This window comes from Anomalospiza imberbis, chromosome 3 (assembly GCF_031753505.1).
Source record: "Anomalospiza imberbis isolate Cuckoo-Finch-1a 21T00152 chromosome 3, ASM3175350v1, whole genome shotgun sequence".
NCBI lineage: Eukaryota > Metazoa > Chordata > Aves > Passeriformes > Viduidae > Anomalospiza > Anomalospiza imberbis.
The window spans coordinates 17,065,073-17,092,334 of NC_089683.1; the positions used below are offsets into that span (position 1 = coordinate 17,065,073).

At 42.3% G+C, this 27,262-nt stretch overlaps 3 protein-coding genes and 2 long non-coding RNA genes across 8 annotated transcripts in view; 2 read left to right on the forward strand and 3 right to left on the reverse strand.

Annotated features, from left to right (window-relative positions):
* RNF144A (ring finger protein 144A) overlaps window positions 1-777 on the reverse strand; it is an 83,378-nt gene extending 82,601 nt beyond the window's left edge. The window contains exon 1 of one of the 4 annotated variants that reach the window (XM_068183509.1): window positions 567-774. The gene's annotated coding sequence lies outside the window, so the exon portion shown is untranslated. Of the gene's footprint in view, window positions 1-566 lie in introns of all 4 variants that reach the window. The other 3 variants (XM_068183508.1, XM_068183507.1, XM_068183510.1) reach the window with 3 other exon arrangements.
* Window positions 778-911: 134 nt separating this feature from the next.
* Window positions 912-2,794, forward strand: LOC137470331 (uncharacterized). Its single transcript, XR_010997006.1, has 2 exons — window positions 912-1,055; window positions 2,028-2,794. It is a non-coding gene; the product is annotated as an uncharacterized lncRNA (long non-coding RNA).
* On the reverse strand, window positions 2,239-10,179 carry RSAD2 (radical S-adenosyl methionine domain containing 2). Its single transcript, XM_068183511.1, has 6 exons — window positions 9,718-10,179; window positions 9,372-9,533; window positions 8,703-8,932; window positions 7,718-7,867; window positions 6,016-6,048; window positions 2,239-5,490 (listed from the first exon to the last, which is right to left on the reverse strand). The coding sequence occupies exons 1-6, from the start codon at window positions 10,028-10,030 to the stop codon at window positions 5,326-5,328; spliced, it is 1,053 nt and encodes a 350-aa protein (XP_068039612.1). The 5' UTR covers window positions 10,031-10,179; the 3' UTR covers window positions 2,239-5,325.
* A 6,317-nt stretch (window positions 10,180-16,496) lies between these two features.
* Window positions 16,497-22,809, forward strand: CMPK2 (cytidine/uridine monophosphate kinase 2). Its single transcript, XM_068183512.1, has 5 exons — window positions 16,497-16,754; window positions 17,093-17,207; window positions 18,023-18,224; window positions 19,363-19,596; window positions 22,602-22,809. Exons 1-5 carry the CDS (start codon window positions 16,659-16,661, stop codon window positions 22,720-22,722), a joined length of 768 nt encoding a protein of 255 aa, XP_068039613.1. The 5' UTR covers window positions 16,497-16,658; the 3' UTR covers window positions 22,723-22,809.
* A 111-nt stretch (window positions 22,810-22,920) lies between these two features.
* On the reverse strand, window positions 22,921-25,489 carry LOC137470334 (uncharacterized). The gene is made up of 2 exons (XR_010997007.1): window positions 23,839-25,489; window positions 22,921-23,636 (listed from the first exon to the last, which is right to left on the reverse strand). It is a non-coding gene; the product is annotated as an uncharacterized lncRNA (long non-coding RNA).
* Window positions 25,490-27,262: the final 1,773 nt, after the last annotated feature.

Here is a 27,262-nt window from a genome sequence, read left to right on the forward strand (position 1 = left end):
GGTTCTTCCAAAAGCTCAAAAAAAAGCCAACGGTAACATCACTTCAGCTCAGGGAAGGAAAACCCGAGCCTCACTCCTACTTCTTCCACCCCTACAACCCAAACGATCCGGTTTCTCCCTGGGCTGCACACTCCGGTTGTACCGAGAGCACTGGTTGGGGCTGGCACTCCACAGATCCCTACACTCATTATTTCCCCCTGCCCGAAGAATGGCCACTGCACTCCAGGGCACGGGGCTCCTTCGAGACGTTTTCGCTCGTTTATGGAAACCCCAGGACAGAGCACACGCGGGGCTGAGCTGCCGCTGTCATTACGCCCCCGACGCGGCGCTCCGCCGGCAGCCGCCGGGCACCGCTCCCGACACAGCGCCCTGCCGCCCGGGGGCTCCCGGCGGGCAGCAGCGGCAGGGACACGGCCGCCGCGGGGAACGCCCGCCGCAGCCCTTCACGTAAAGGGGTCGAGGGTGCCCCGCGCGCTGCGGCGCCGCCTCCCGCTGCCCCAACGCCCCGGGAGGCGCCCCAGCTCCCGCCGCGCCGGCTGCCCCGCCCGCCGCCCCGGGCGCCTTACCGTGCCGCTGCAGCCCCTGCCGGCGCGGGGCGGCCCGCGGGCGGTGCACGGCGCTGTCCCGCGCTATCCCGCGGAGCCGCGGCAGGACGCTGCCGCCCCAACCATGGTCTCCACCCCCCGCGGAGCCGGAGTGTGCGCGGCGGGCGCCGCTCCCGGTCTTTTCTCCGACGGGGGAGGAGGAGGGTGGGGTGAGGGCGGGCGGGGGCGGGCGCGCCCGCGGCGGGCGGGCGCCATTAACGGCCGCGCTCGCGCCGCCGCCCACTTTGAAGCGGCCGCGCCGCGCCAGGCACAGCGGCGCCCCCTGGCGGCGGCGGGAGGCGCCTCCCGGCCGCGGGCGCGGGGATCCCGGGATTTCCCGCTTGGCAGCGCCGCCGGCCTGGGCGGGCCGAACCGAGCGGAGCCGAGCCGCCGGTTGTACCGTGAGGCTTTTCATCTGCTTGAAGCAATAGCACCTCGCGTTGCCTAAGCGTGATGGGCCAGGCCCAGCAGGTCCGTCAGCGGCAGAGAGAACAACGGGGCTGGTTGTGCCGAGGAGGCGGGGGGTTTGTCCTGCCTGCCAGGGAAGGAAGAGGGGGAAGGCACGGGAACCATGACGGGCACGGCGGTTCTGCGGAAGCTGTCCGAGCTTCCCTGATGTCGGTGTCATTGCGGAGAAAGGGCCGGTGCCCCTGCGGCAGGCAGGAGGCACGGCAGGAGCCGCACGGAGCGGGGAGGCGAATGGGAGCTGTCTGGCAGATTCATCGGGCACAGCCCAGCCCCGCTGCGGGGCTGACAGCCCAGCAGCCAGCCCGGTGTAACACACACAGCACAGCAGCCACCCGGCGGGACACACACAGCACAGTAGCCACCCCGGTGGGACACACACAGCCCAGCAGCCACCCGGTGTGACACACACACAGCCCAGCAGCCAGCCCGGTGTGACACACACAGCCCAGCAGCCAGCCCGGTGTGACACACACAGCCCAGCAGCCACCCCGGTGGGACACACACAGCCCAGCAGCCACCCGGTGTGACACACACAGCCCAGCAGCCACCCGGTGTGACACACACAGCCCAGCAGCCACCCGGTGTGACACACACAGCCCAGCAGCCCCGGGCACGGGGCACACAGCCTGTCACTGCCACACTGCTGCTGGGCGCCCTCACAGCACCGCAGTGTGCGGGGGGATGGCAGAGGGGAGGTAAAAAGCTAAGTATGCTCTCACACACAGCCAAATACTGTGAAAAGCTCAATTTGAGGTTGTCTAGTACAAGAGTTTACCGAGCCTGAAGATGGAAGACGAGCTTGAGAGGCTGCTTGTCTTCAGTCTTCTAAATAGACTGGCTTTTCTCTCTTATTTACCATAACAGAAGATAATCTTATTTTTGTCCTCGGATATTTATGGATAGCTGTGCCTTTCGTGTCGGCTGTCATCTGAACAGCACAAGGTATTTGAACTGTCTTCTCCCAGCACAGACCAGTCCACTCAGGCTTGTAACAAGTGCCTTTCATGACGAGGAGAATCACCACCATTGTTCTCCATTTCGGCCTCGATGCTGCCCTTGGCACCGTGCAAGCAGCCCCCATGCTAAATACAGACTAAATGCATCCAGAATTACAGATCTCTTGTGAATGCAGCCACACGTTCTGCTAGTATGGCTTGTATTACAGAAAAAAAAATTACAGACAAACTTAGGAAAATAAAAACATTTATTGAAAGGTGCAACACACTAATGAAAAACTTAGCACTAATTATTTAACACTATTAGTCCAAAATTGATCATTTGTAACGTTCAAATATATCAGGATCCTTCACACTGAAAAAGAGGGCATCCTAAAGTGCATCTTAAGTGACAATTTTATTTGTTATCCAAGGTATAGTCGCAATTTTATCAGAAATCATCCTCCCAAACACCCATTCTCTGCATTTTTTTACAAATAGAAACAATTGTATAATGTTAGTAGAACGCAGTGCCAGTTCCTTCCCAATTCAGCATCTTTAGCAAGTGCTAAGTAGCTGCAATACTATGGTATGATACACAAAGATACAATTAAGCATATCTGTGCTTATAAGACTTAATCCTGACTTTTCAGCATCACAACACAGCTGTAATCATTAAGCCTGGGAGTAACCCTGTTGAATTCCATTTTATTTTTCTAGTCCCATACTGAATGGTAGCCCCTACTATATAATGAAAGCCTAAAGTCCACTTTTGGTCCAATATGAACTGTGTTTATAATTTTTTTTTAAATAAACTAGATTCATCAACTGTAGCCAAATTTTTGTTGGTTTACACAACAATAAATTTGGCATATAACAATGTCAATAGCTGTTCTTTAACTGAAATTACTCTCAAACTGTAATGTGAGATTCTTCATTTCCAATGTACACAACTCTTATTTCCTTTGAAAAGGAGTATCACACAGAGCAGAAACCTTTTACTAATTATGTATGGTAACAAGAGGTGATGTGAAATCCCTAACATTTTAAGAAGGTAAGAACACAGAACCTTTTAACAAAAGCCCTCTTAAATGTCTGTGCATTTTTTACTGGATTTTGACATTTTCTGCTTCTTCTTGTTTCTCCTGCAGTTTCCTCTGTAGGCACAGAGGAAGCAAAAGAATAGCCATTTACAGGGTAAAATGCAAAGCAAAGAATGGCAGGATTTCTGGATCTGAACAGGAGTTTGTGTGCCTCATATCTGTGTACTGTGCTACAGCTGGCATTTTCTGCAGAAGCTGCAGCGTTGTAGATTTTTTCATACATTGATGCACCAAATCATTCTGCATGCTGGGACTGAGACAGAAGCAAAGGAAAATGCTTATTTTCTATCAGTGTGGTGTAGGTACTGAGGAAGAGACTAGATTTAATATTTGAGCAGGGAAAGTCAAACCTCAGTTACATAAATTTGCACTGCCCATAGACCCAGTGAGAACTCCAGCCAAGGTCAGTGAAATAGCTGCCAAAAGACTGTGGGGTTACGGTGTGTGGGCCACATTTTAAATGTCACTTACTGTTAATACAAGAAAAAAAAATACTGAAATGTCAGTGTCTAGGAAGTGTTGTGATTGCAAAATGCAAAATACAAGGGGACAAAAGAGCACCACTGAGTATATTTACAGTTAGGATAGTAAAAATAGAAACTGAAGGAATTATAAATGGAAAAATTTTCACAGAGTATTCAGAGGAGCACTTTCCTTTACACAGAAGTAACAGCTCCTACTTAAGCATTTTTCCCCTTCAACTTTGAAGATGCATTAGGGGAATGCAAAACATCTCTTTCAAAAACTTCTTAAAAAATCAACTAGCATTTCCAAAAAAATGGAAGAAGGTGTCATTTTCTCTACATGGTACATTTAATGCATGCTGGCTCCCAACTGCTGTAGATATTTAAATGTGTGAGACAGTCCAGACATTGAGTTCAGTGGACAGGATGAATGAGTAGTGTCTATCCCCGTGCCTTCAGACAGAGGGAGGATGGGACTAGTTAAACTTGAAAACCTGCAATTAAAAAGCCATAACAATTGCCAGAAAAGCAAGAATGAGGGCAGTATATTAGATTATTTTTCAGGTTTTAGGGATTTTTTTTTTATTTTATATTGATGCTACCTGCTCTTAAAATCAAAGGTAGCTCTCACGAGACCAAATTAGTTTCATTTAAAGTCTGCAGGTTTATAACCAGCAAGATAATTAGTTACTGAGACAAGCAACCTTTAAAACAAGGTTGCTTGATATATGAACTTTGTTGTTTGTAGTTCCATGACTTAGCAAAATAAAAAGGTAGTATGCAACAGAAGATATATGTTAGGTTGTTCTACATGGTATTAATTAGTTTGAGAAGGAATCTTCCTCAGAACTGTATGCCTACAGTTCGAAAATAGTTTAAAATAATATATCAATATTTGCAGATGAAAGGAAAATGGAGATACTAATAAATGAAAACAATGTTTCACTGTAAATATAACTAAGGACATTGCCAATGTGAAATATAATGTTTATCATTAGGTAAAATGTACCTCTAAGTTTTAGGATGGACGAATACAATATTTTTTCATGACTAAAAATATGTTTTCACAGAAAATTACATCCCCCAACATTTTTGCAAATATCATGTATGTATGCAGAGGAGAGGGAGAAGATGCTGTTACAATTAAGTCTTAGAAAATAAAAACTGCCAATTTTTTCATCTTGATTTCCTTTTAAATACATGATTACTTAATGATTCCTAGATTCTAACCCTCTATTATCCCTGAAAAAATCAGAAGGTGCTTCCAGGGGCCTGCCAGCTGGCCCTCCAGTGATCTACCCGGGAACTGCAATCCATCTTGTCCTGAGAAACAGGAAGAATGTGTTCCTTGATAAGAATTTTGACTTATCTGTCATTACAGCTATTTAGAACGATTTAGCGTTTGGGGTGTTTTTTGGTTTGTTATCTGGCATGCAAACTCATGTAGTATTTTATAAAAACAGTTTGCCTTTAAGTCCTTGGTGCAATGGACTAGAAAGTTTATTTCAAAGATCTCTTCATGTGAAAGTTCTGAAAGTATTTGGCCATGCTCAAGAAAATAATAGACCATGTAATCTGCATTTAAAAACTATGTAACATATTCACATGTAGAGTTATACTGAACATCAGTCTGTGTAAAATACCAAGTGTAGTTAAAAGCATTAGATACAATTATACACTCTATATATCGACAGAGATATAGAGATATCTGTATATCTATAAAGATACACTTATTTTTAAAGAATGCACTGCCCTAACTCAGTATATTGAGTCACCAGTCCAGTTTCATATCAGCTTTACTCCACACATACTTTCCTCCTCTTTTTAGAAACATCTTCTCATCAAATCCACTGAATTTTATAGCTGCTTCTACACCAACATCCAGGATAGACTTGGAAGGTTCTTTCCGTCCGTTTCTACAGTTTAGAAAACGCATCTGGAACATAAGATAGATAAGATGATAAGATATTAGAAATTCAATTTGCAAAATCTTAATTTTTCTACAGACTTTAGCAAGTTGCACTACAAAGTTCCACCAAAGCCTATGTAAGTGTATGAAGAGGTTCACTCTAGTCCTTAGAAGGCTCAGAAACTCATGCTTAAACATGTGACATATCTTAGCAAAGATTAAACGTTGTCACTTCAGTTACATGTAAACTAAGTGGGCACTCTGAAACTTAACTTTCATGGCAAGTTATGTATTTTTATATTAAAGAAAAAAAGCAAAGATGTCCTGCAAAGATTTGTGATGCAAAGATGATGAATGCAGGCTGATGGCAATGCCTCCTTAGGTCATACTGTATTGCAGTTCATAACATGTCTGATGGGCATAAATCACATCTGTTCCTTGTACTACATGGTAAAATTGTTTTATAGAATGCAGAGTAAATTAACTGGTTATCACTGTTGTATACATACATATATTAGCATACAAATAGAATGCATAAAAAAAAATACTTACATATTCATCCAGAATGAGGTATGAATCTCTCATCTGTAATATATCAAAAGAAAAAACTAAATTAATGTACAAATCAAAATTCCGTTCTACTGAAAAAGGAGGGACAAAACAAAACACTATTCATTCAAGGTCTGATACAAATCTTTGAAACAGTTGCTGTATCACCACTATTTCAGTGAGCTTGAATTAATTTATAAAAATAAATGACAGAATTACTAGAAAAACTTTATGTATGAATAATATGACCTCTTCAGTATCTAAGTGAAACATGGGTACCCAACTGGAAAAAGATGTTTTAAATAATACCCAAGTTTTCTATTAATTTCTACACCAGAAGAAATTAAGAGTTTTGCATGCTGGAATGATTATGCCATTTTCTAAACAACTGACATGACCATTTTAACTGGGATGTTTAATTATAACCCCATCAAACAAAGGTGTTCTGCTGGATCAAAGGTAAGAAAGCTCTCAGGTCTCCACAAAGAAATATGCCAACAGCTGAAAAAAGACAGGTTTGCTTAGTTAAATGGGCATCTCCTAAATCCTCCTTAAAATTCTCTGGATAGCTGGAGCTTGCTGCTGGTGTAGAACAGGAAATCTGATCAATTTGGTGTTCATCTTTCACACAGTTTTACCAGAAATCACAAACAGTCTTCTGGAACCAAACCTACCATGGGAAACCTTTTTTGTAGGACTTCTATTATGGAAAAAAAAAAAAAAGGTAGAAACAGTTCTGGGTTCTCATCTTAACTCTTTCTCTAATGAGTGCTCCTTCTTATCAAATGCTTTAAATGCTAAATGCACAGCCCCACTTTTAGGTCTTACGTAGCAAAGGCAACCCAGTCTGCTCACTTAACCTCTACATACATTAAGAAGTAAACTGTAAATAGAGTCCTTATCTGTGGAAAGGAAAAGGAACACAAGATGGGAGATTTAAGGCATTCCTGAACTTGGTTCAACTTGCTATTTATTCACTTAGTTCATAAGCTTTCCTAAAAGTGAGTCTTCTAGTACTCCTCATCCCATGTTTAGGGTCTATAGGCATTTACAAAATGGCCTGAGCTCCACCCTTAGGCACCAAAGTCCTTTAGTGTGGTTAATGTAAGCTGGATGGCAGCTGATCAAGTTAACTGGTAGGCTCTGCAGGAGCACAAGGAGTCCTCTCCTGAATAAAGAGCCTGAGTGTGCAATCCAAAGGAGTTCAGACAGAAAATATTCAAAATGCCACTTTATTGTGAGAAGGATTGCCCAAAAGTATTATTAGATGGGTACTGTTCCTCAGTTCCCAATATAATGCTGGTTGGGATGCTGTCTTATTCATGTAGGTTGATGACACTAGCATAATGTGACATCACAGTCAATCTCTATTAGGAAACTATACTTAGACCATAAAGTGTGTTTACATTAACTCTGAAATTTTCAGGATCTTGTGCCCAACTCAGGAAGAGTACTCCCACTGGTGTCCACCGGACTGGGAACAATGGGTTTTTCCTCTTCTGCTAATAACTTTGTTGTCAATGAAAAGCCTTAAAGAAAATCAAAAATCTTGGCTTCCACCATAACAAAACCAGTTGCTGATGAAGTTGTACATCTTCTAAGCCACTTTTAATAGGGAAAGTATTAATTGCCATGAAAGTTTCTTGTTCCTTTCAAATATTCTAGCATTATTTAAAAAGTTACAAAGGGACAGTTGAATTTTTACCTTCTGATTAGATTCAGGTACTAAGCAGGAGACATCTTTGTGGCGATCCAGGAATCGATCAAAGTCTTCATCACTGATAACAAATTTTTCCGCTTCTCTTAGAGCATCCTCACCACTGTTCTCCCCTTCGATAAGCAGGCACTGAAATACCTGACAAAGAAAGCACCTGGTTAAGACTTTATGTTTTCACTTGCCTTGAGGATAAGATTCTTCAGACTCAGTAAAAATGTCTTTAATTTTTCTGTCAGTGGAGCCAAAATGACACAACTTGTGATAACTGAATACTACACAAAGGGCATGGTGCAGATTTATTTTTTGTAAATTGACATTACAGAGTTCTAAATGTTATAAATGATGATTTTCCTTACTATCTGAGTTTTCACTTACAGTGTTTTTTGGGGTTTGTATTTTTTTCTGAGTAACTCTGTGTCTATAACAATATCCATGAGGCAAATAATGAGAAATTATTCCACAAGTTCTCCCATATTTATGTCACATTATCTCTACCCATTTTCAAACTTATTTCTAGTAAAAAAATAATAATATGTGTGCACTAACCTCTAATACTCTGTAAGAGAAAATTAATATACACATATCTTGCTAACAATATATTGACTTTAATGTATCATTGTTCAGTAATTTTTCCTTATTTTCTCTACATCATAACATAGTTTCACATGTTAAAGGCTTTCTGTGTTAATTTTAATATACTAAAACAACCTAGATCTGCACACTCTGAAATAGTAATTTTCTGTACATAACACAACTGAAAAAAGATTATGGAACTACTGGGCTCTATTTAAGTGCAGAATGAGATAGAATCTATCTCAGCACCATGCAACATTGACAAGAAGGGTCCTAACACCAGCCCAAGCTGGAGCTGGAGGTAAGGTAAGACTCAGGTCAATAGAGGTTCAGACAACTCCAGGACTTCATTATTACTTTTCTTTGAACAGGAAACATGTGGTATATACTACTTTCTTACCTTCCAGCGCACAGGGTTGAGTGCCTTGATCTGCTCATTCATATCTTCCTCAACATTAAATCTGTTGATGACTGAATTTATTTTAAAAGCAACAGCATGCTCTCGGCACCATTGCCTCAGTTTATGCAGATTTTCCACATGGTTCTTCTTTCCTTGACGACGGCCAATTAAAACGTTGACATCCTCATCAAAACTATCACATGAAATTGCCAGAATATCTAAATATTCACCTGAAAACAAGTTTTTAAAATTGATTAATATGCAGTCCATCAGCTAAAAGCTGTCAGGACTCTGCTCACTTTCACTTCCTTGTCATCTGTCACAAAATGCCATGTAAATGCAGTTCTGTGGAGTCATCCCATCAACAACAAAAGCCACATCAGTATCGAAACATAGTTTTTGTGTGTGTGTGTCCCCAGCATTATGGAAAAAGGTGGAACTATTGTTTTATTACACCATAATACCAAAAAGTTTTTATGGTATAATGCCTATCTTTACAGCAGATAATCAACACTGTTTCACTGGTATTTACATTTGATGTGCATTTACTAAAAATTAAGCGCTAAGAAACCATCTCCCACTTGCCCTCTATCCCATCCATGGGTGAGGCTGCCCCACGGAGGCTCCCCAGCCCTGCCAGTGCAGCTGTGCCCGGTGCTCCCTCCTTACCGTACTTCTCGAACCACTGCTTTCTGATCAGGCTGCCATTGCTAACAATGCTGACACTTGGGAGCTCCAACTCCTGCTTGCAAAACTGGACCAGTTTGCCTACAAATTCGCCTCTGTCGTGAAGAAATGGTTCTCCTCCCGAGAAATTGATTTTCTCCATTCCTAGAGAAGGACCAAAGAAAGATGCTATGAACCTCTACTGCCCATTGCCTGTTCCTGTTCAGTGTTATCAATGCCCCACGGCAGCGGGACAAGTGGCATCCCCGGGATAACTTTTTCCACGGCATTTGGTCCTGCGGGGTCCCCATTCCCCGGTTCCCTCCGGCCCCACCTCCCCTGGACTCACCTCCTTCCTTGAGCATCGCCAGCCCCCGCTTGGCCTCCTCCAGGGGCAGTACGAAGGAGGTCTTGGCCGTGTGGAAGCAGAAGCCGCACTTGTAGTTGCATTGCCGGGTGAAGTGGTAATTGACGCTGGTGGGCGTCGGGGGCGCGTCGTTCCATTCCTGCTCCCGCTGCGGCCGGGGGGCCCAGTCTCGCCAGCCGGGCAGGGATAGGGACAGGGGAGCCAGGCTCCAGCACAGCGCGCCCAGGCGCCCCCGCAGCGCCGCCAGCACCGCCCGCCCGATGGACAGCAGCCGGGCCAGCAGGGCCAGTTGCATGGCTCGGCTCGGCTCGGCTCGGCTCGGCTCGGCTCGGCTCGGCTCGGACCCAGCGAGATGTGCTGCGGTTTTGGACTCGCCTGGACTTGATTGGACTGGAGTCAGTTCGGCTAGTTTTGGTTCAATTCAATCCGACCCAGCTCGGCTCGGCTCGGCTCGCAGGCTGCAGAGAAGTGTCCGGCGCTCCGCACTTAAATGTGCGGTGACCGCCTCCCCTCCCCGCCCATCCCGCTCCGCCGTGAAAGACCGCGGGGAACAGCTCGGTTTCGTTTTCCCTTCTCCCAGAAGCGAAACTTGGCACCTACACGCAGTGTTTTCCTTCTCCCGCTCTGCCCCACCCGTGGCCCCAGAGTCCCCACGCTCCAGAGCCGCTTCTTGGCCACGGCCACCGCAGAACCCGCCGACTGCCCGGGGCTGGGAGCAGGTTTGAGCACCTCTGGGTTTCAGCGGGTCTAGAACCTAGGCCCCCTTTTGGTGTGTGAGGTCTCAGTGACTTTGGCTCTTGTCGTTAAACTTGTGAAGCAGGGGGAAAACTGAGCTTGTACAACTGCACCGCACCTTTGTCAGGCATTCAAGAGCTCCTAAGTTTAAACAGTTTTGCATGGAAAGCAACCCAAGGGAGGGAGCCTGATGACTTCAGATACATGAAAAGAAAGTAACTGCAGTTTTTTTAATTCTTGATCTCCAGTAATGCTCCTCAAGCAAAGCTACTGCACCGAGTTGAGCACATGGTTAGCCTTAACAGCAGGAACAGCTGGCAGCCTGAGGTGAGACACTGGTGGCTGCCCACTCATGGTAACACCAGGAGAGACCAGGATAAAGATGCCAGTTTCCATATTCCTCAATTCCTTGGTGGTGTAACAGGTACTGCTGGAGAAGGAGCCCCTCCATGATAATACTAGTTGCCATCTCCAGTCTTCCATTGTGTCCAGACACACCAACAGGATTGTCACGAATTTTCAGCCTCACTTTGTCTTCAGTCAGCCTGTCCTCACTCTTGTGTGGGCTGTTTGACATTGCCCCTACTGCCAAGGTACAGAGTCATACTCAAATCTTAACACCTTCCAACTGCATGTTATCAATGGCCTAAAATGGAGCTTCCCTCACTTACACTGACCAGTCAGAACTGCTGATGTAGCCAAGCAGTCTTGCCCTCATGTTATTTTCTTTTTATTTCCCTTTTTTTCCCTTCGAATAAAGGGGTAGAACTATCTTCATCCTGTGCAATTTTCATGGGAAACAAAACCTGCTTGTGAATAAGAAGTGTTAATTAGGCCTGTCATTGGCTATCAACAAATTCCCATCATCTTTCCTTCACTTTCCTGGAGGTGATTTACTGGCTGAATAATGTCTGGATCAGCAAAAACCATTTTGAACAGTTTTTATTGTTTGAATGGTTTTTATTGCTGTCTCTATCAGCTGCTTCTTGCTGGAGCAGGTTCATACTAGTAGGGCAGAATGAGAAACTTCTTGCTGTGTCTGGCTCCAGTAATGCCCCCTCACAAAGGTACTGGTGCAACATGATGGGAAACATCTCACTTCTCAAGCTTTCCAAAATGGTCTCAGAGGCTGTCAGCAGAGATTATTCCAGCAAGAGTTAGCCATGTGCCCTTCCAGTTCCTTGAGGTTTATGTAAAACACAAGATTAAGGAAAAAAGCAGGATATTCTAATAAATAAAGAGTTTGTTGATCACAAACTTGAAAATATGATTGGAAATGGAGGTGGACAAGACAATGCAAATTTAAACTGAAATCTGGCAATGGAGTTGCTAATTGGTAGCTTCAATGTTTCAATTAATTTGGAGAATTCTGATATGCCCTGTTTCCTCCTCACTCCATATATCCCTTCTGTTGCATGGTAGGAACCCTATTTAATTTCTTATCTTCTCTGGCCCCAATTCAAATTCCTTTCTGTCCTCATTCATATCCCTTGTTCATGTCAAGTTAAGCCAATACAGTTTTAGGAACTACAGCCTTTCTTCTTTGAGGTGGGAGGCTCATGACTAGCCCTGAGCTTGTTGCCTAGCATCTCAGCTGGCCAGAAAAATTAGGTTCAAAATACTTAATTTCCAAAATCAGTAAAGAATCCTTGATGATTATCAATTTCTCTTGACACAAGACTTACATCTGATACCCAAACACTCCAAAAACATGTCAGAAAAATATTGCTCAATAAATCAGAAAACTAAAACATTAGCATTTTTTGACTGTTTTTCTTTGAAAACACAAATCTCTGTTTCAAGGAACAAAACATGCAGAGAGCTTTGCACCCATGTACTCAAGGCTTCCTGTTCTCTATAATTCTATCAGTGCTTTCTTAGAAAATGGCAATTATAGTTCTTTTGACTTTTTTCTCAACTAAGTATGTTTTCAGATGACACTCTCTGCTTTACTGTAAAGCCTCTCAAAGTAAACCCAGACCAGGATGTGCCCCTATATATACACAAGTCCCAGCAGCATCAAGAAGGACATTCATGTTTTACATCCCAAACTGTCTTAGCTCACAGGCTCTATTGTGAGGCCTTCAAGAAAACACAAATGTGCGTTTTTATGCACAAGCTTTGAATCTACAGGAAATATTGCAAGCAAGAACTAGAATGAAATTTTCTGTTCTGATGCCTTCTGGAAGAACCTTAGAAAAGCAAGCATAAATGTTCTTTGAAAATTGTAGGAAGTATGATTCCTTCCTCTGGCTTCCTACAGAAGCCATCTTACAGTGGCACGATGGAGTCCCAGTAATAAAAATGTTTCTGTTTTCCAAATCTGTATCTAAAAACCCTTTAAAGATTAATATTTTTTTTTCAAAAATAATTGAATAATGTTATTAATAGTGCACTAGGCAATAAATAAGTACAGAATTAACATGGAAGAATTCAAATGGATAAACACAGATAATGCTCTTGTGCCTAGTTGCTAGGAAGGCAACTCATGCAAATCATGCAATGGCAGATGCAATTTTATCATTTGATAAATGTATTACTTCTTGCTCTAGTCTCAGCTGGAAATGATCTATTTCTTGTTGCATCTGCAGAACTATAAATGCAAATCTGTCAAGGACCTTGTACTTAGAGTGACTCAGCTCTCCTTGGGATGAAAAAATCCGAGGGGAAATTACCAAACAGAAAGCTCAAACCCACATGCAATTAAGTTATGAAAGACATATGAAACACGCAATACGACTATAGATACAGATTAGGCACATTTGAAAGAAGTCCACCATGGGCCCTTAATAGTGTATATGTGATTTCCAATTCAGGAAGTATTAAAAAGATGGTTTCTGTGATCTAGGAAAAAATCACAGAATTGTGGAATGATAGAATACCAGGCTGGGAGGGACCTCAAGGCTCATCAGATCCTTTCCTGACAAAAGTATGCTGAGAGAAGAATCCTTCTGTGTCCTTTCCTTAGCCTTCCCCTAACATCTGGCAGTGGCCACTGTCATGGGTAGAAGAGGAATCTCTTTTGGCCTGACACTATACTGACTTCTGTGTTCTTATGGTCTTGTCCCCGAATCTTTTTCATTACTGGAGTGCCCTTTACTGATATTGTTTAAAATTTATTCTGTATTAAAAGAGCAGTTTTATTTGCGTGTATTCTATGTACCTACACATTTTACGGGCCTTTGAGTTTTTCCTGCCTGTGTATCAGACAGCTGTTTACAGGACTGTACACTTAGATATATTTTAAAGTTACAGGCTAATCAATTTCCATGGTTTGGTTTTGGTTTTTTTATTTTTTTTCTTTTTCCACTTTTTGTAGATCAAAATTTTTTAAATATTCATATGGCCTCTGGTTGTCTCTGTATCTCATCCCTATAGCTCTATGTAAGCACAGTAGACACTCAAAGATGTAAAAATGCTCCTGAAAAGTGTTTTGTACATAATTAGCACATTTGTTCTTCAACATTGCTTCATATTATACAGAGGAAAAAATTATAAAGGTCCTTGTAAAGAGACTTAAAAAGTCATACTGTCTCCACTGATTTTAAATAAAACAAAGTATCTTGGGCATAAAAAGACAACTCTCTTTTCCTATATTTTTACTTGAATCCTGCAAGAGGGTGCTTTAAAGTAATTAGGCAGGTGAACAGACATCACATGCCTATTATGAATTATCTCATAATCATATTATGAGATAATATGCTCACTATTCCTCACCACCACCAACTTGATTCAGGAATGGTTCTAACAAGATTATATCAAGGCAGTGAGATGGGAAAAGGGAGAAGAGAAAATGAAAGTGTGTGCTTTCCTTTTGTTCAGAAAAGAAGGGAAAGGCAACAGTGGCATTGGAGGAAAAAAAAAAAAAACAAAACAAACCAGAAAAAAAAAAACAGATGAGAAAGAAGCTGAGAGGTCAGTGAGGGAAATGGCCAGCTTTACACATGCTTTTGAAATGAAACTTGGCTGCAAGTCACTTGGACCTCAAGCAAACAAATGAACAGAAAATTGGCAGGTAAGTTTCAATATAGATAAAGGTGAGGCAATGCAGATCCGAAAGAGTCATTGAAACCTTGTATTTCTGATGCTGAGCTCAGCAGTGGCACTTGTGCTCCGGAAGGACATCTTAGTCACTGTTGCTTCTCCTCTGAAATCAAAGGCTCTGTCGGGAGGCAGCAGAGAAAAAGTCAACTTAAAGCTTAGACTCACTCAGAAACAAGGTAGATTGCATTACTCTGCTGGTCTGTGAAACTTTGGTAAATGTAACCAAACCCTGACTAGTGGTACAGTTCAGGTCTCCTCATCTTGGCAGGACCTTACATTTAAAGAAGTTATCCTTGTTTCTAACTGATGAAGCAGCTGCTTTACCAAGGGATAGAGGCTGCCATTTCTGATATGAAAATGCTGAATGGGAAATTTAAGTCATCTTTAAAAAATCCTGTAGGTAATAAATAAATTAAATGTTGAACTGTTATTCACCAAAATCAGTAATATTATTAGAAGGGACACTTGTTGAAATAAGGATGTTAGTTTAAAACTTATAAAATCTTTATGAAACAGTAGAATTGCTGGAATTGGGGAAACTCCACAGGGGTTTGTGGAGGTAGATTGTATCACAGAGTCAACAAGAGATTTAGCCAACTCCATGAGCAAAGGTCCACAACAGGTGCTGAAAGGGAAAGATGAGGATGTACTGTTTAACATTCCTAATTCGGTGACTATGGAGGCTGGAGGAGCACAAGGACTAGGAGAAGGGGCCATGGATAAGACAAACATGTACAGTGTGTCATTCTGCCAGACAAAATATTGGCTGAGAAGAGCCCCTACTCTTAATCAGTGTATATTATTATGGTTTTAAAACTACATATTGGCTTCCTGTAAAATGAAACATATTTTACCCTGTGTCTTCTGGTATCCATACACAGATGCCATGGCCATGTGTTTGAGTGATGTGGAATGGTGCTGGAGTTCTCAGGTATGAAACAGCCTTAAAAAGAACCAAATTAATTTTGGTACATGATGCTGAGACTGTATTGAAGAGCTTCCAAGGCTGTGTTTCCAGTTGTGGCTCTGGCCCAGACTTCCATCAGCTCCTTCAGGCTGGGCAGTTTCCAACTAGTACAGATGATTTGCTGGTACTGCCTACCAGCTGTTCCACTCTGCAGTTACACTAAGTAAAAGGTATTTGTGCAAGCGTTTGAGATGACCAGAGGAAAACAAGTTTCCAAGGAATTTCTTGTAGAGTATATTAGTTCGGAAAACATGTCAGAAGTTTAACTTTAGATATCTCTAAACAGCAGTTCTCCAACTATTGAAAAAGAGAAGTTTTCTACAGAGATACAGGTTCTCAAACATTTTAAGTTACATCTTTTGAAAACTCAAAAACTACATTTTAGGCAATGTTACTCATAGCAGCTGTCACGAGACTAAGTCTGTGCTATTGCTATTTGCAGTGTTCCTGGTTCCTACATTTGAGCTGATGAAAGCTGGAATTCGCCATTGCAAAATTCCTTGGAAAATGAAAACAGGCTTCTAAAAGTCCAGTTTACTCCCAAAATTATTTGTGTCTGTCTTGTTATCAAGGCACTGAATGACCAAATAATGGGGTCAAGTTAGTGATATGCCTGACAGCCCAGTGCTGCTTAGGCACTGCCACTCAACAAAGTAGTTCAATTTGGGTTAGGACTTGTTTGTCATTTTGGGCCAGTCCTAAGCAGCGGAGCATATCTGCACTAATAATTTTTTTTTTTTTTTTTTAAAGGATCACCAGGATTCGGCCACGAGAGCCTACGGGTGACCCTTTGTTGCTGGCGGGCGGGCAGGCCGGATCCCGAGGCTGGGACCTTGCATCCCGTGATTGCTGGCGCCCATCCGGGCACAGACCCATTCCCCGCGGGACCGAACCCGTTCAACCCGGTGCCAGTGATGCGGGGCGGGGAAGGCAGAAGGGCGTTCCGAGGAGCCTCCCCTTGTTCCGAGGAGCCTCCCCTTGTTCCGAGGAGCCTCCCCTTGTTCCCAGGAGCTGCCCTCTGCTCCACGCCGGTCCCCTCAGAGCGGCGCTTTCCCGGCCGGCCGGGCCACTTTCGTTTCCCGCTGGCTCCTCCTCCGCCTCCGCCCGCCCCCTCCGCTGAGACGCTGGCCCGGCTCGCTGCTCCTGGCCCTCGGCTCCCGGCTCCCGGCTCCCGGCGATGCTGGGGCGCTGCGCCCCGGGCTCACCGGGCTCCCGGCCCGTGGTCCGTGCCCTGCCGCCCTCCGCCAGCGCCCTCCGCCAGCGCCTGCGCCAGGTGAGCACCGCGGGCGCGGAGCCCACGTTTGGCTCTCCAGCGCCGTGGGGCGGGCGGGTGCCGAGGGAGCGAGGGGTAATCGTTTTAAACGAAGGGAGGGCAGGTTCTGACCAGATGTAAGGCAGGAGTTTTTTACGATGAGGGTAGTGAAACACTGGCATAGGTTGCCCAGAGGGGTGATCGATGTCCCATCTCTTGAAACATTGCAGGTCAGGTTGGACAGGGCTCTGAGAGACCTGATCTAGTTTAGGGTGATCCAGTGCTCTGCATGGGGGTTGGGCTGGATGGGCTTTAAAGGTCCCTTCCGACCCAACACATTCTGCGATCTCTCCTTGCAGTGTGCAGAACGGATCCCAGAGGCTGAAGCAGTACTCGACCTGCTGGAGAAATGCCCAGAGCACCAAAAAAAGGGAGGTTTTCCCGTCATAGTTTTTGAGGGCTTGGATGCCACGGGTAAGAGCAACATGTGGTTGAAGAACCTCAGATGAGAAATTGTTGAAAGGAGCAACTGCTATGTTTTTATTAGGCATAAGGCTTTAAAATAAAAATTTAAAAAATCTCGGAAACCTGTAACAGATAAGGAATTAAGAATTACAAATGCCAATCTGTCTTCTCTTACTTATAATAAGATTACTGTATGCTAATTTACATTCAGTGGTTTAATTCCTTACCTATACAAATGAAAGAATACAGAGTGGAGTACTGAAAATTAAATTTCTTGTTCAGATGATGAAACATACTTTTACGGGAGAGTTTTCAAATAAATGTACTAAACTAGTGGTAGTCAGGGGAACTGCCAGCAGTTTGTCTAAGAGAGAAATATTACTTGCTTTTGACTAACTTTGTTTTCTGACTTGTCAGTTAAAGAGAACTGAAAATCCTCATAAAAAGAAGGAATTGGATGACCAGCATGGTAACATTCACATAAATTGCAACCGAGAAAAATATTATAAATTGATATATATGGAAATTGCCATGAATATATAGAGAATTTGACATGCACCTAATGCATTTAAGGGAGTGAAAACTGAAAACTGGATTAAGGAAGAGCTGGAAGGCCCAGAGAGCAGGAAAGGGAGTAATAATTCCTGCAACCAGACTCAGAATCATTTTTCACTGGAAACCTTATGACAAGATGCTCGGGTTAGATATTCAGATGTCAGAACCTGTATGCCACATGAACAGACAGGAGCGTTTTTCAGTTTTAAAAACTCAGGTGTATCTGGCAAATAATATATTCAATGTTTCCTTCTGTAAATGAAATGCAGGCAAAACCACAGTGACCCAGGCTGTTAAGGACACCCTGAATGGCATTCTGCTGCAGTCCCCACCAGCCTGCATCAGCCAGTGGAGGACTGTATTTGATGATGAGCCAACACCCATTAAAAGAGCATTTTATGCTGCGGGCAACTACATTCTGGCTTCAGAGATTGCAAAAGCATCCACTCAGGCACCTGTGATCATAGACAGGTTTGTGTAATTAAGAAGCCCTCTTATATCAGTGCCATCATACAGTTGTTCAGTGTTACAAGCAGTCAGTGATCGTCTCTCTGTTTCTTCAGGGGTTTTGTTTGGTTTTTTTATAGTTTGTTTAGGGTTTTTTTTGGAACCACTCTGCAGAGAGTCAGATAAATATTAAATCTTCTAAAGAGTAACACTTATGATAACAGTAAAATAGAGAACTTCAGTCAGTGTAATACTCATAATTAGCTTTAGGACACATGAAAATTATTACATCTTCTGTTAGGAATAGTGAAGGAACATCCTGAGCTAAACCAGGGTTTTGTGACAAACCAGGGGAGACTGTGGGCTGCTGCTCATGGCTGGTCATGGTCATCTCTAAAATGTGTCTCAGATATGGGTGGATTGGAATGACTGAGTTTTAGGTAGACTTACTCTTTCTGAATTTAAACACAGAGATATGCTCCCCACTATTATTTCTGGTTTTCACTAACTGTGGAGGCAGCTTACAATATTACTGTTCATAAAAAAGTCTAGATGTACTTTGAACCCTCTGGCTTATTTTAGTAGGTGTACTGTAACCTCAGGCTAGAACACACACAGACACACATACGTTGTTTGCATGTGAGTGCTATTTTCAACCAGCCCCAAATACACTGAAATCTATCAAACACAGTGCCTTGTAGTGGGGAGAATGTTAAATGCAAGTGAAATTACTAACATTAGTAATGCCTGTGTTCATTCGCATGTTTTTGAAGACTGCATGTTCCCTACCAAATCTATTGCAGTAAGTAGGATGGGAACCACAAAAAAGGGGACTCAGAGTAAAGGATTTTGAGTTATATTGTAACTCTTCTTTGACCTGTCTCAATCTACTAGGAGACTTTCTTTTGATAGGAGTATCTGAAACAGTCTCTACATAATGTTTTAATTAATAGTTCACATTAACTCTGAATAGTGCACTGAGTATTATCATTGTTAAGAAATAATGGATACTACAGAACTGTTATTTGGATTTCCCTTCAAAGCCATGCTGTCACCTATCTCATCATTATTGACTTGTTATAATGCCAACTGTCTCCTATATACTCAAGAATTAATGTTCTCTTTAAAATTTCTCTCCCTCCATTTTGTATTTTCCTGACAGATACTGGCACAGCACAGCTGCCTACGCAATTGCCACTGAAACAAGTGGGAAAGTCCAGGATCTTCCACCAGCTCAAGATGAGGTGTATCAGTGGCCTGAGGATCTTCTTAAACCTGATCTTGTTCTTCTCCTGACTGTTGACCCTGAAGAACGAGTCCGGAGACTTCAGCATCGGGGGTTGGAGAAAACAAAGGAGGAAGCTGAGTTGGAAGCTAACAGCTTGTTTCGCCAAAGGTACCCTTTAATAGGGAATAAGAGGCAGGAGGCAGTCTTAGCTCCTGTGGGATCAATAACAAATGTGCCTCTTACATCTCTTACATTACTGGGACAAGAATTTCCACAAGAATTTCTTTTTTATAAGCTTTTTTTTTTTTGGGGTTTTTTTTTTGGAAAGAATGCATGCCTATTAGGGAGAATAAATTCTGTCACTTCTAATTGAAAGTGTTTGAAAGATGCAGATGTATAATTTAATTGTCCTGTAAAGTAGCTTTGAGTTAAAATACTTCTGTTTTTCTTTGATGCTTTTATTTTAGCATCTTTCTCAGTGAGGTCATGAAGGAGATGGACTTAAGAGTTCCAGGATTGATAGGCAAGAAGTTGAAACACACAGCTTCCCCAGGAAATTCTGGAACTGAGCTCCAGATTAAGAGAATAAAATTAAAACCTCCTCTTGTAGATGTCTTTAGCTGTGCAAAGTATTTCAGGTACCAGTATAGTCAGTACATTCAATGGAGCCTTCAAAGATTCATCTCGCCACCCATTTGGAGCTCAGTGATCTAAACTTAAGTATCTAAAGCCTTTTGATATGAGATGTGATGCAGAACCTGTGGACATTTCCTGGGTTAGGAACTGGAAGCTAAATGAGATAGTTCTGATCATCTCAAGCAGTACTAGGTACATTAACTTAAGCAACTGAATGGCACCCTAGGTATCCTGCTTCAGGGTGTGCTGAACTGCTATCTAGGCTCTGCCAAATGTATTGATTAGATCATCTTTGTCTATGGTGGAAACTCAAATGCCCAGTGTTCGTGTAGACAGCTCAGCAGAGACACTTGGAATATTGGTTTCCATATCTACAAGCAAGGCTGAAATCTACCTTTAGGCTTTTAAATTTCTGGTTATGGAATAACTTAATATTGTAAAGTCAAAAGTGGCTATAATTTGTAAAGCCAAAGTGGCTTTACAAAGGGGAGATTTTGCCTGACAAATTCAACATTGGTGAATGAGGCAGAGCAACTGATGACATCTGCCTGGACTTCTGCAAAGTGTTTGACAGTGTTCCACATGGCATCCTCATCTTCAAATTTGAGAGACATGGATTTGATCAATGGGCAATTCAGTGAACGAAGAATTGGCTGGATGGCAGCACACAAAGAGTTGTGGTCAATGGCTTATTGTCCACATGGGAACCAAAGACAAGTGGTGTCCCCTGGGTCACTGCTGGGGCTGATACTATTCAGCATCTTTTTGGTGGCATGGACAGTGGAAGCGAGTGCACCCTCAGCAGGTTTGCACACAAGACCAAGCTGTGTGGTGCAGTGGACATACTGGAGGGGAGGAATGCCATTCAGAGGAACCTGGACAGGCCTGAGAGGTGGGCCTGTGTAAACCTCATGAAATTCAGAAAAGGGAAGTACAATGTCCTACACCTGGGTCATGGCAATCCCAAGCACAGCTACAGGTTGGATGGAGAGGGACTGCGAGTGCTCTGCAGAGAAAGACTTGAGGGTGATGGTTGATGAAAAACTCATCATGAGTTGGCAATGTGTACTCACAGCCCAGAACGCCAACTGTGCCCTGGGCTGCATCTGTGCACCATGGCCAGCAGGTTGAAGGAGGGGATTCTCCTCCTATACATTGCTCTTGTGAGATGCCACCTGGAGTGCTGAGTCCAGTTTTGGTGTCCCCATCATAAGAAGGACATGGAACTGTTGGAGCAAGCTCAGAGGAGAGTCACAAACAACTGGAGCACCTCCTTTACGAAGACAAATTGAGAAAGCGGGGCTGTTCAGCCTGGAAAATAGAAGGTCTGAGTGGACATTTCTTAGCAACCTTAGAGTATCTGAAGGGGCCTACAGGGAAGCCAGAGAGGGATTATTAATCAGGAACTGTAGAGGTAGAACAAGGAGTAATGGATACAGATGGAAAGAGGGGAAATTTAGGTTAGCTATTAGAAAGAAATGTGTCACCGTCAGGGTGGTGAGATACTGAAACAGGTTCCCCAGAGATGCTGTGGGTGCCCCAACAGTGTTCAAAGTCAGGTTGGATAAGGGTTTAAGCAACCTGCTCTGGTGGGAGGTATCCCTGCCCATGGTAGGGGGATTTGGACTAGATGATCTTTCAGGTCCATTCCAGCCCCTTAACATTCTATGATTCTGTGATTGCTTAATTTTGAGAGAAACTCTGTGTGGACACACAGTTCATATAGTGGGACCTGCAGAGAGGTGAGTTAGCTAGAGAACATGCTGCCATTTAAGCATCTTTTACATTTTAATTCTGTTACTGCATATTTGTGTCAGATAGCTTTTAGTTATTTCTACCTGTTTATTATGTCAATATGAATATGAGAATATCCAAAATCTTCCTTGATTTGTCTTGCGACTTCTGTCCTAAATGGCATTATAGGAACATAATAATATGTTCCCATAATATTAAAAATAATATTCACATCCTCATTCACATTCTCAAAGACTAAATGTGGGAGAGATATGCATTAGGCTTATAGCCTAAGTGAGGAGGTTTTCATCCTGTATTTTGTCCTGTTATTCATCTGGTTAGTTGATCAGAAGAAAGAGTTGAACAATATGTCAACTCTATAATCTAATGAGTCAAAGCTGAGATCAGTCAATGAGTACAACTACACAATGCAATGCCATATAGTTCAGAGATACCTTAGCAGAAACTGAAAAAAATTAATTTGGGCGCTAGAAGCAGACTGTCCACTCTACTGCTATACCAGACTGTATCCAGTGATAAGCCGTAAAGAAAGAAATACTTTATTCCATGCCTTGTTAATATGGCTGGAGCTCTGGGAATCAATGTCAAGGAGACTATGTGGTTTGAGATTTACATTGTAATAGTTACCAATGGTTTATTGCTCTTTGCAGGAGATTTCATTCTTAGTTTCATATTAGATTTTCTATCCTCTGTCTCTGCAGTGCAAGCACTATCTTCTGAGACTGATGACTAATTTAATTTCATATCCCTGCAATTTGAAGTTTAATTTCTCTTGTTTTTAGAGTTGAAGAGTCGTACAAAAGGATGGTGAATCCTGCATGCCAAGAGGTTGATGCCAGCCCCTCCAAGGAAGAGGTTCTCAAGACTGTTCTACAACTAATTAAGAAACACTATGCTTTTTAAAAGCAACTTTTACAGTGTAGTAGCACTTAAAAGATGCTTTTTATTGCCCCACTGGTTTTGGTACCTGAAAACACAGTCATGTGTTTTGTCTCACAAAAATACTGAATACAGTTTTATTCTGATTTATACATACATATATATATATATATATATATATATATGTATATATATATAGTGATTTATTATGATTTATTCAGATTTATACAGTAATCTGTGCAGGTTGTCTGTTTTGTGGTTGCTACTCTACTTTTCTGTATAAGAAAAATGCTACTCACGTCATTCAGCATTCTTAGTAAAAAAACAAGCATACTACAGTCATGCATAAAGTGCCTCAGAGTGTTTTCTGACACCAGGACATTTTGAGATGCTATCATGTTGCATCTTTATCACCAAGAGAACCTATTCCCCAATCCATTGTGTACCAAAATTTGGTGCACTACATCAGGAGCATTAGATGCCCAAGGAGAGGCTGAAATATCATCAGCACTAAAACCATAAAATGATCATAACATTTAGGAACAGAAAATCCAGTGCCTAGTGTTGAGGTTTTTTTTGGAATAGAGGATGAGCAGCTGTTGCTGTGATGGGCATCCTGGAAAAAAATGTGTTGTAAATGAGTGCCAGTAAACACCAAGGGCTCTAAGTAATAAAGTCCAAGCCTGTTTATATATTCAATGAAATATCAATTATTTTTAGAGGGAAACCAGACAATGCCAGCAAATGAGAAACAGAGACCTGAGGAGAACTTGAAACTAAAAACTTATACATGATCACTAAACTATTTTTTACTAAACTTTTTCTTTTTCCTATTAATATTTGTTAATAAGAACTAGTATTCTTTTGAGAGAATGCAAAATGAAAAATCACGGAGATTCTGAGCAATGGGAATGATTGCACCTTTTCAGTTCATCTTTCTTTCTTGTGTGGGTGTTTGAACAGGTTGAATGTGAAAGCAGGCTACATCAGTTCTGCAAAAGCTTATTTTTATGTTTATTAGTTTAACTATTGTTACTCCTAAGTGTAAAACTAAACATATGGATAAGCCTTTGTGAGGTCAGAAATAAAGCCACAGTTCCAGAAAAAAAAATCTTAAAATGTAAATTTGATTTAAAACACTTTTACTTGCTTTCCTGTTTTAAGCAAGTGCAATTATCAATGAATCTGTCTTCTAAATAAAAACATACTCAGTACTGTAGTTCCTATGTCCAGGCTGTATATACAAGGTGATAGAAAGAAAAACTTCTAAAAATACATTTTATTCATGCACTGTTTAATGTTTTTGAGTATGTTATTAATATATTATATAATTTATACATTCTATAAATTTATAAATTCTAGAAATAGATGCTGTTTTGTTTTGTATATTATTTTTATTTCAGCAGCCTGTGGATTTGCCATACATGCAGACTGAAAATGCATATTTGTAGATGCTCCAATTATTTTAGAAATTATAAAGCATTCAGGTACTCAGTCCTGGATAGAGGAAAATCTTATATAGAAGACACCACTGCATATCAGGGTGCAAATATGTGCCTGTCCTAAATATTTTGTAGCCTTAGCTTGTCCAGGTAAAAGATCACATGGCCTGAGAAACTCCACTTGCCCTTTCTCCTTACGCAAACTTGCACATGAAGCCAGACTTTTCTGGGTTTTGATTCTGGGTTCTTAGAAGTGTAGGTTCATATCTGCAAAGGTGCTGATAATATATATCTGCAAAAACTGACATCAGACATTATCAATTACACACATGCAGAATATATTCATAGTCTAAGTTTTTCTATAAAGCTACTTCTATAAAGCTACTGATGCAGACTCGGAGAACAGCAAAGCAAGGCAGACAAAACAAACATTCCCTTTCTCAAATTTTTGTTAGAATTAAAGGTCTGCAAGTAGCTCTGTGCCACATGCCGGATGTTAATGTGCAGACCCACTCCATACTTCCCATTTCTGTGACATTTCTGCCATATTTTTGTCCACAGTGTCTAAAAATACTGCATTTCATTTACATTAGGACAAATCAGAGAATCAAAAAAAAAATGGCTTAGGTTAGAAGGGACTTTAAGGATCATCTAGTTCCAAACCCCCTGCTGAGGGCTGGGGTACCACCCACTAGATCCGGTTTCTCAGGGGCCCGTTAAATTTGGACTTGAACACATCCAGGGATGATGCATCCTCAACTTCTCTGGGCAATCTGTTTCAGTGCCTCAACAGCCCCACAGTAAAGAATTTCTTCCAATTATCTAATCAAAATCTCCCCTCTTTTAGTTCAAAACTATTTAACCTTGCCCTGTCACTATCTGCCCATGTGAAAAGTCACTCTCCCTCTTGTTTATAAGACCCTTTTAGGTACTGGAGGCTGTTTTAAGGTCTCCCAAAGCATTCACTTCTCCAGGCTGAACAGCCCCAGCTCTCTCAGCCTGCCTTTGTAGGAGAGGTGCTCCAGCCCTCTGATCTTATTTGTGGCCTCCTCTGGACCCACAGAGATGTTCAAATGTGAGATTTGTCAATGAATCCTGGCACACAGGCAGGTCTGGAGAGAAGCAGCAGGAATACACAAATGGCCATACTGCACCCAGCAAGAGCATCACCTGGGTTAGAAACTGACAGAAACTTTTGCTGGACAGTTTGATGGCCACAAGAGGTCAGGATTTTTGTTTAAGTGTTTGAAAGACCTGTAATCTCCAAGTATTTCCATGCAGATTCAGAAACTTAGGCTGTTCCTTGGCATGTAAAAGTGTTTTTCTGCAGCTTTGGAGGATGCTCGCTGTGTAAGACATCCTGTGTAAGGCAGGTTAAGCCATGACACAGCGCTGGCCCATGGCCACCAGCCTCTGCCAGGCAGTCCTGAGCGTGGCCAGCCCCTGCTCACCTGCAGCCAGCCCATGCTGGACGCCAGGAGTTTGCTAGTAACAGAGAAGGGCTGCTCTCTGTCAGTCACCCTCAGGGCAGAAAACATGCCAAAGCCTGTTTCATTTATTACTATTATTACATTTATTACTATTACTATCACTAATTTAATAATTTATTGATTCACTAGCTTTAGGATATGGTCCTGCAAAGACTCTGCTGCCACAGTTCTCAGAGCATCTGGGTCATTAGGCCAGTAAATTGCACAAAAGAAACTGAATCTCAAGCTTTTCAATTATTTTGTTAAAACCAGTGAATTCAGCCCTTACTGAATAATAAATGCAATTTGTAAAATTCAGCTGTTTCTTGAAGGACAAAACAATACTTCTGTTGTTGTCAGATTAAGGTTTGCATACTTTTCAGTTTATTAAAAATGTTTTAAATTAATTTCTCAAAAAATTCTATTTTTGTTATTTTATTTATTCTGTATTGTGTATTTTATTTCATAAAACACACTATAGTATTTCAAGCATCTCCATTCTCATTTTTAATCTCATTTGCTTCATTTTTTTTTTGGTCTAGAGGGGAATAGATGCTAAAATAAAATGGTATTCAGTTGTCTAAACATAGACATCCACAGCAGTTAGTCTCCCTAAGGTATCTGAGATGTCTGCGTGGGGCTGCCAGATATGACACGAGACATTTGGTTGAGCTGTTGATCTGCAGAGTGGCAGCTGGAGGCCTGCAGGGATACCATATGGTGCCTAAAATGGCACTATTCACCCATTTAAATAGTGACAGGGTTAGAAAGCAGCAGTGCAGCCTCTTTGGGTTGAGTCTACATTAGCAGGTGTCCTGGAACAAGTAGGGATGATCTGTAGCACAGAGGAGCTGGCACAGGGGACCCAGGGTGTGCCCTCTGTGTATTTCAGAGATTTATTTTAGACCACCTCTAATCTGGTGACATTGACTGCCCTCATGTTAGCAGCTTTGTGCAGTAAGTGCACTCCTACACCAGATTTTTTTGTGTAGCTTTGTCTGGATGGAGTCCAGTTGATAGATGCCAGGACGGTTTCAGCACATGAGGCAAAGCATGGTAAGGATGGGTGGTGAGGAGGAAAGCTGCCACAGCACTCTCCTGATCCAAGCTGAAGTGCTAATGGGGATGTATTGTGTAGAGGAGATGTAGAAGCAACACAGATCTCTGGGAAAGGTTTCCTTGGAGTCAAAACAGACTTTGGGACCAGCTTCATCAGCATCCTAATTGAGGGCTAAGATGGAACATGCTACAGTTCCTTTTGGTCCATATTCCTGGGCTGCTTGCCAGATATGACCTCTGGACAGGCACAAAGATTGAATTTTGGGGCTGGTTTGACCCCATCCTGCCATAGCATGAGGTGTAGCCATGGGCTCACCCAGTGTATCAGTAGTGAGTGCTGCTGTCAGTCTGGGAGGTGAGGAAGCTACTGACAAGCAAATACCAAATTTCAGGAATGAACTGTAAGGCAGATGTTTAGCCATTCCCCTCCCAAAAATAAGTTTGCAAGACAATTTCCACAAAGTCATATGCTAGGAGGTGACTTGCAGGCTATCTCAGAAGGCATGAAATATCTATCTCCACTACAGCTATAGTTTCAGACTCATTATTTTTACCATTATTTTCAGTAGAGTTACCAAGCAATTTTATATACAA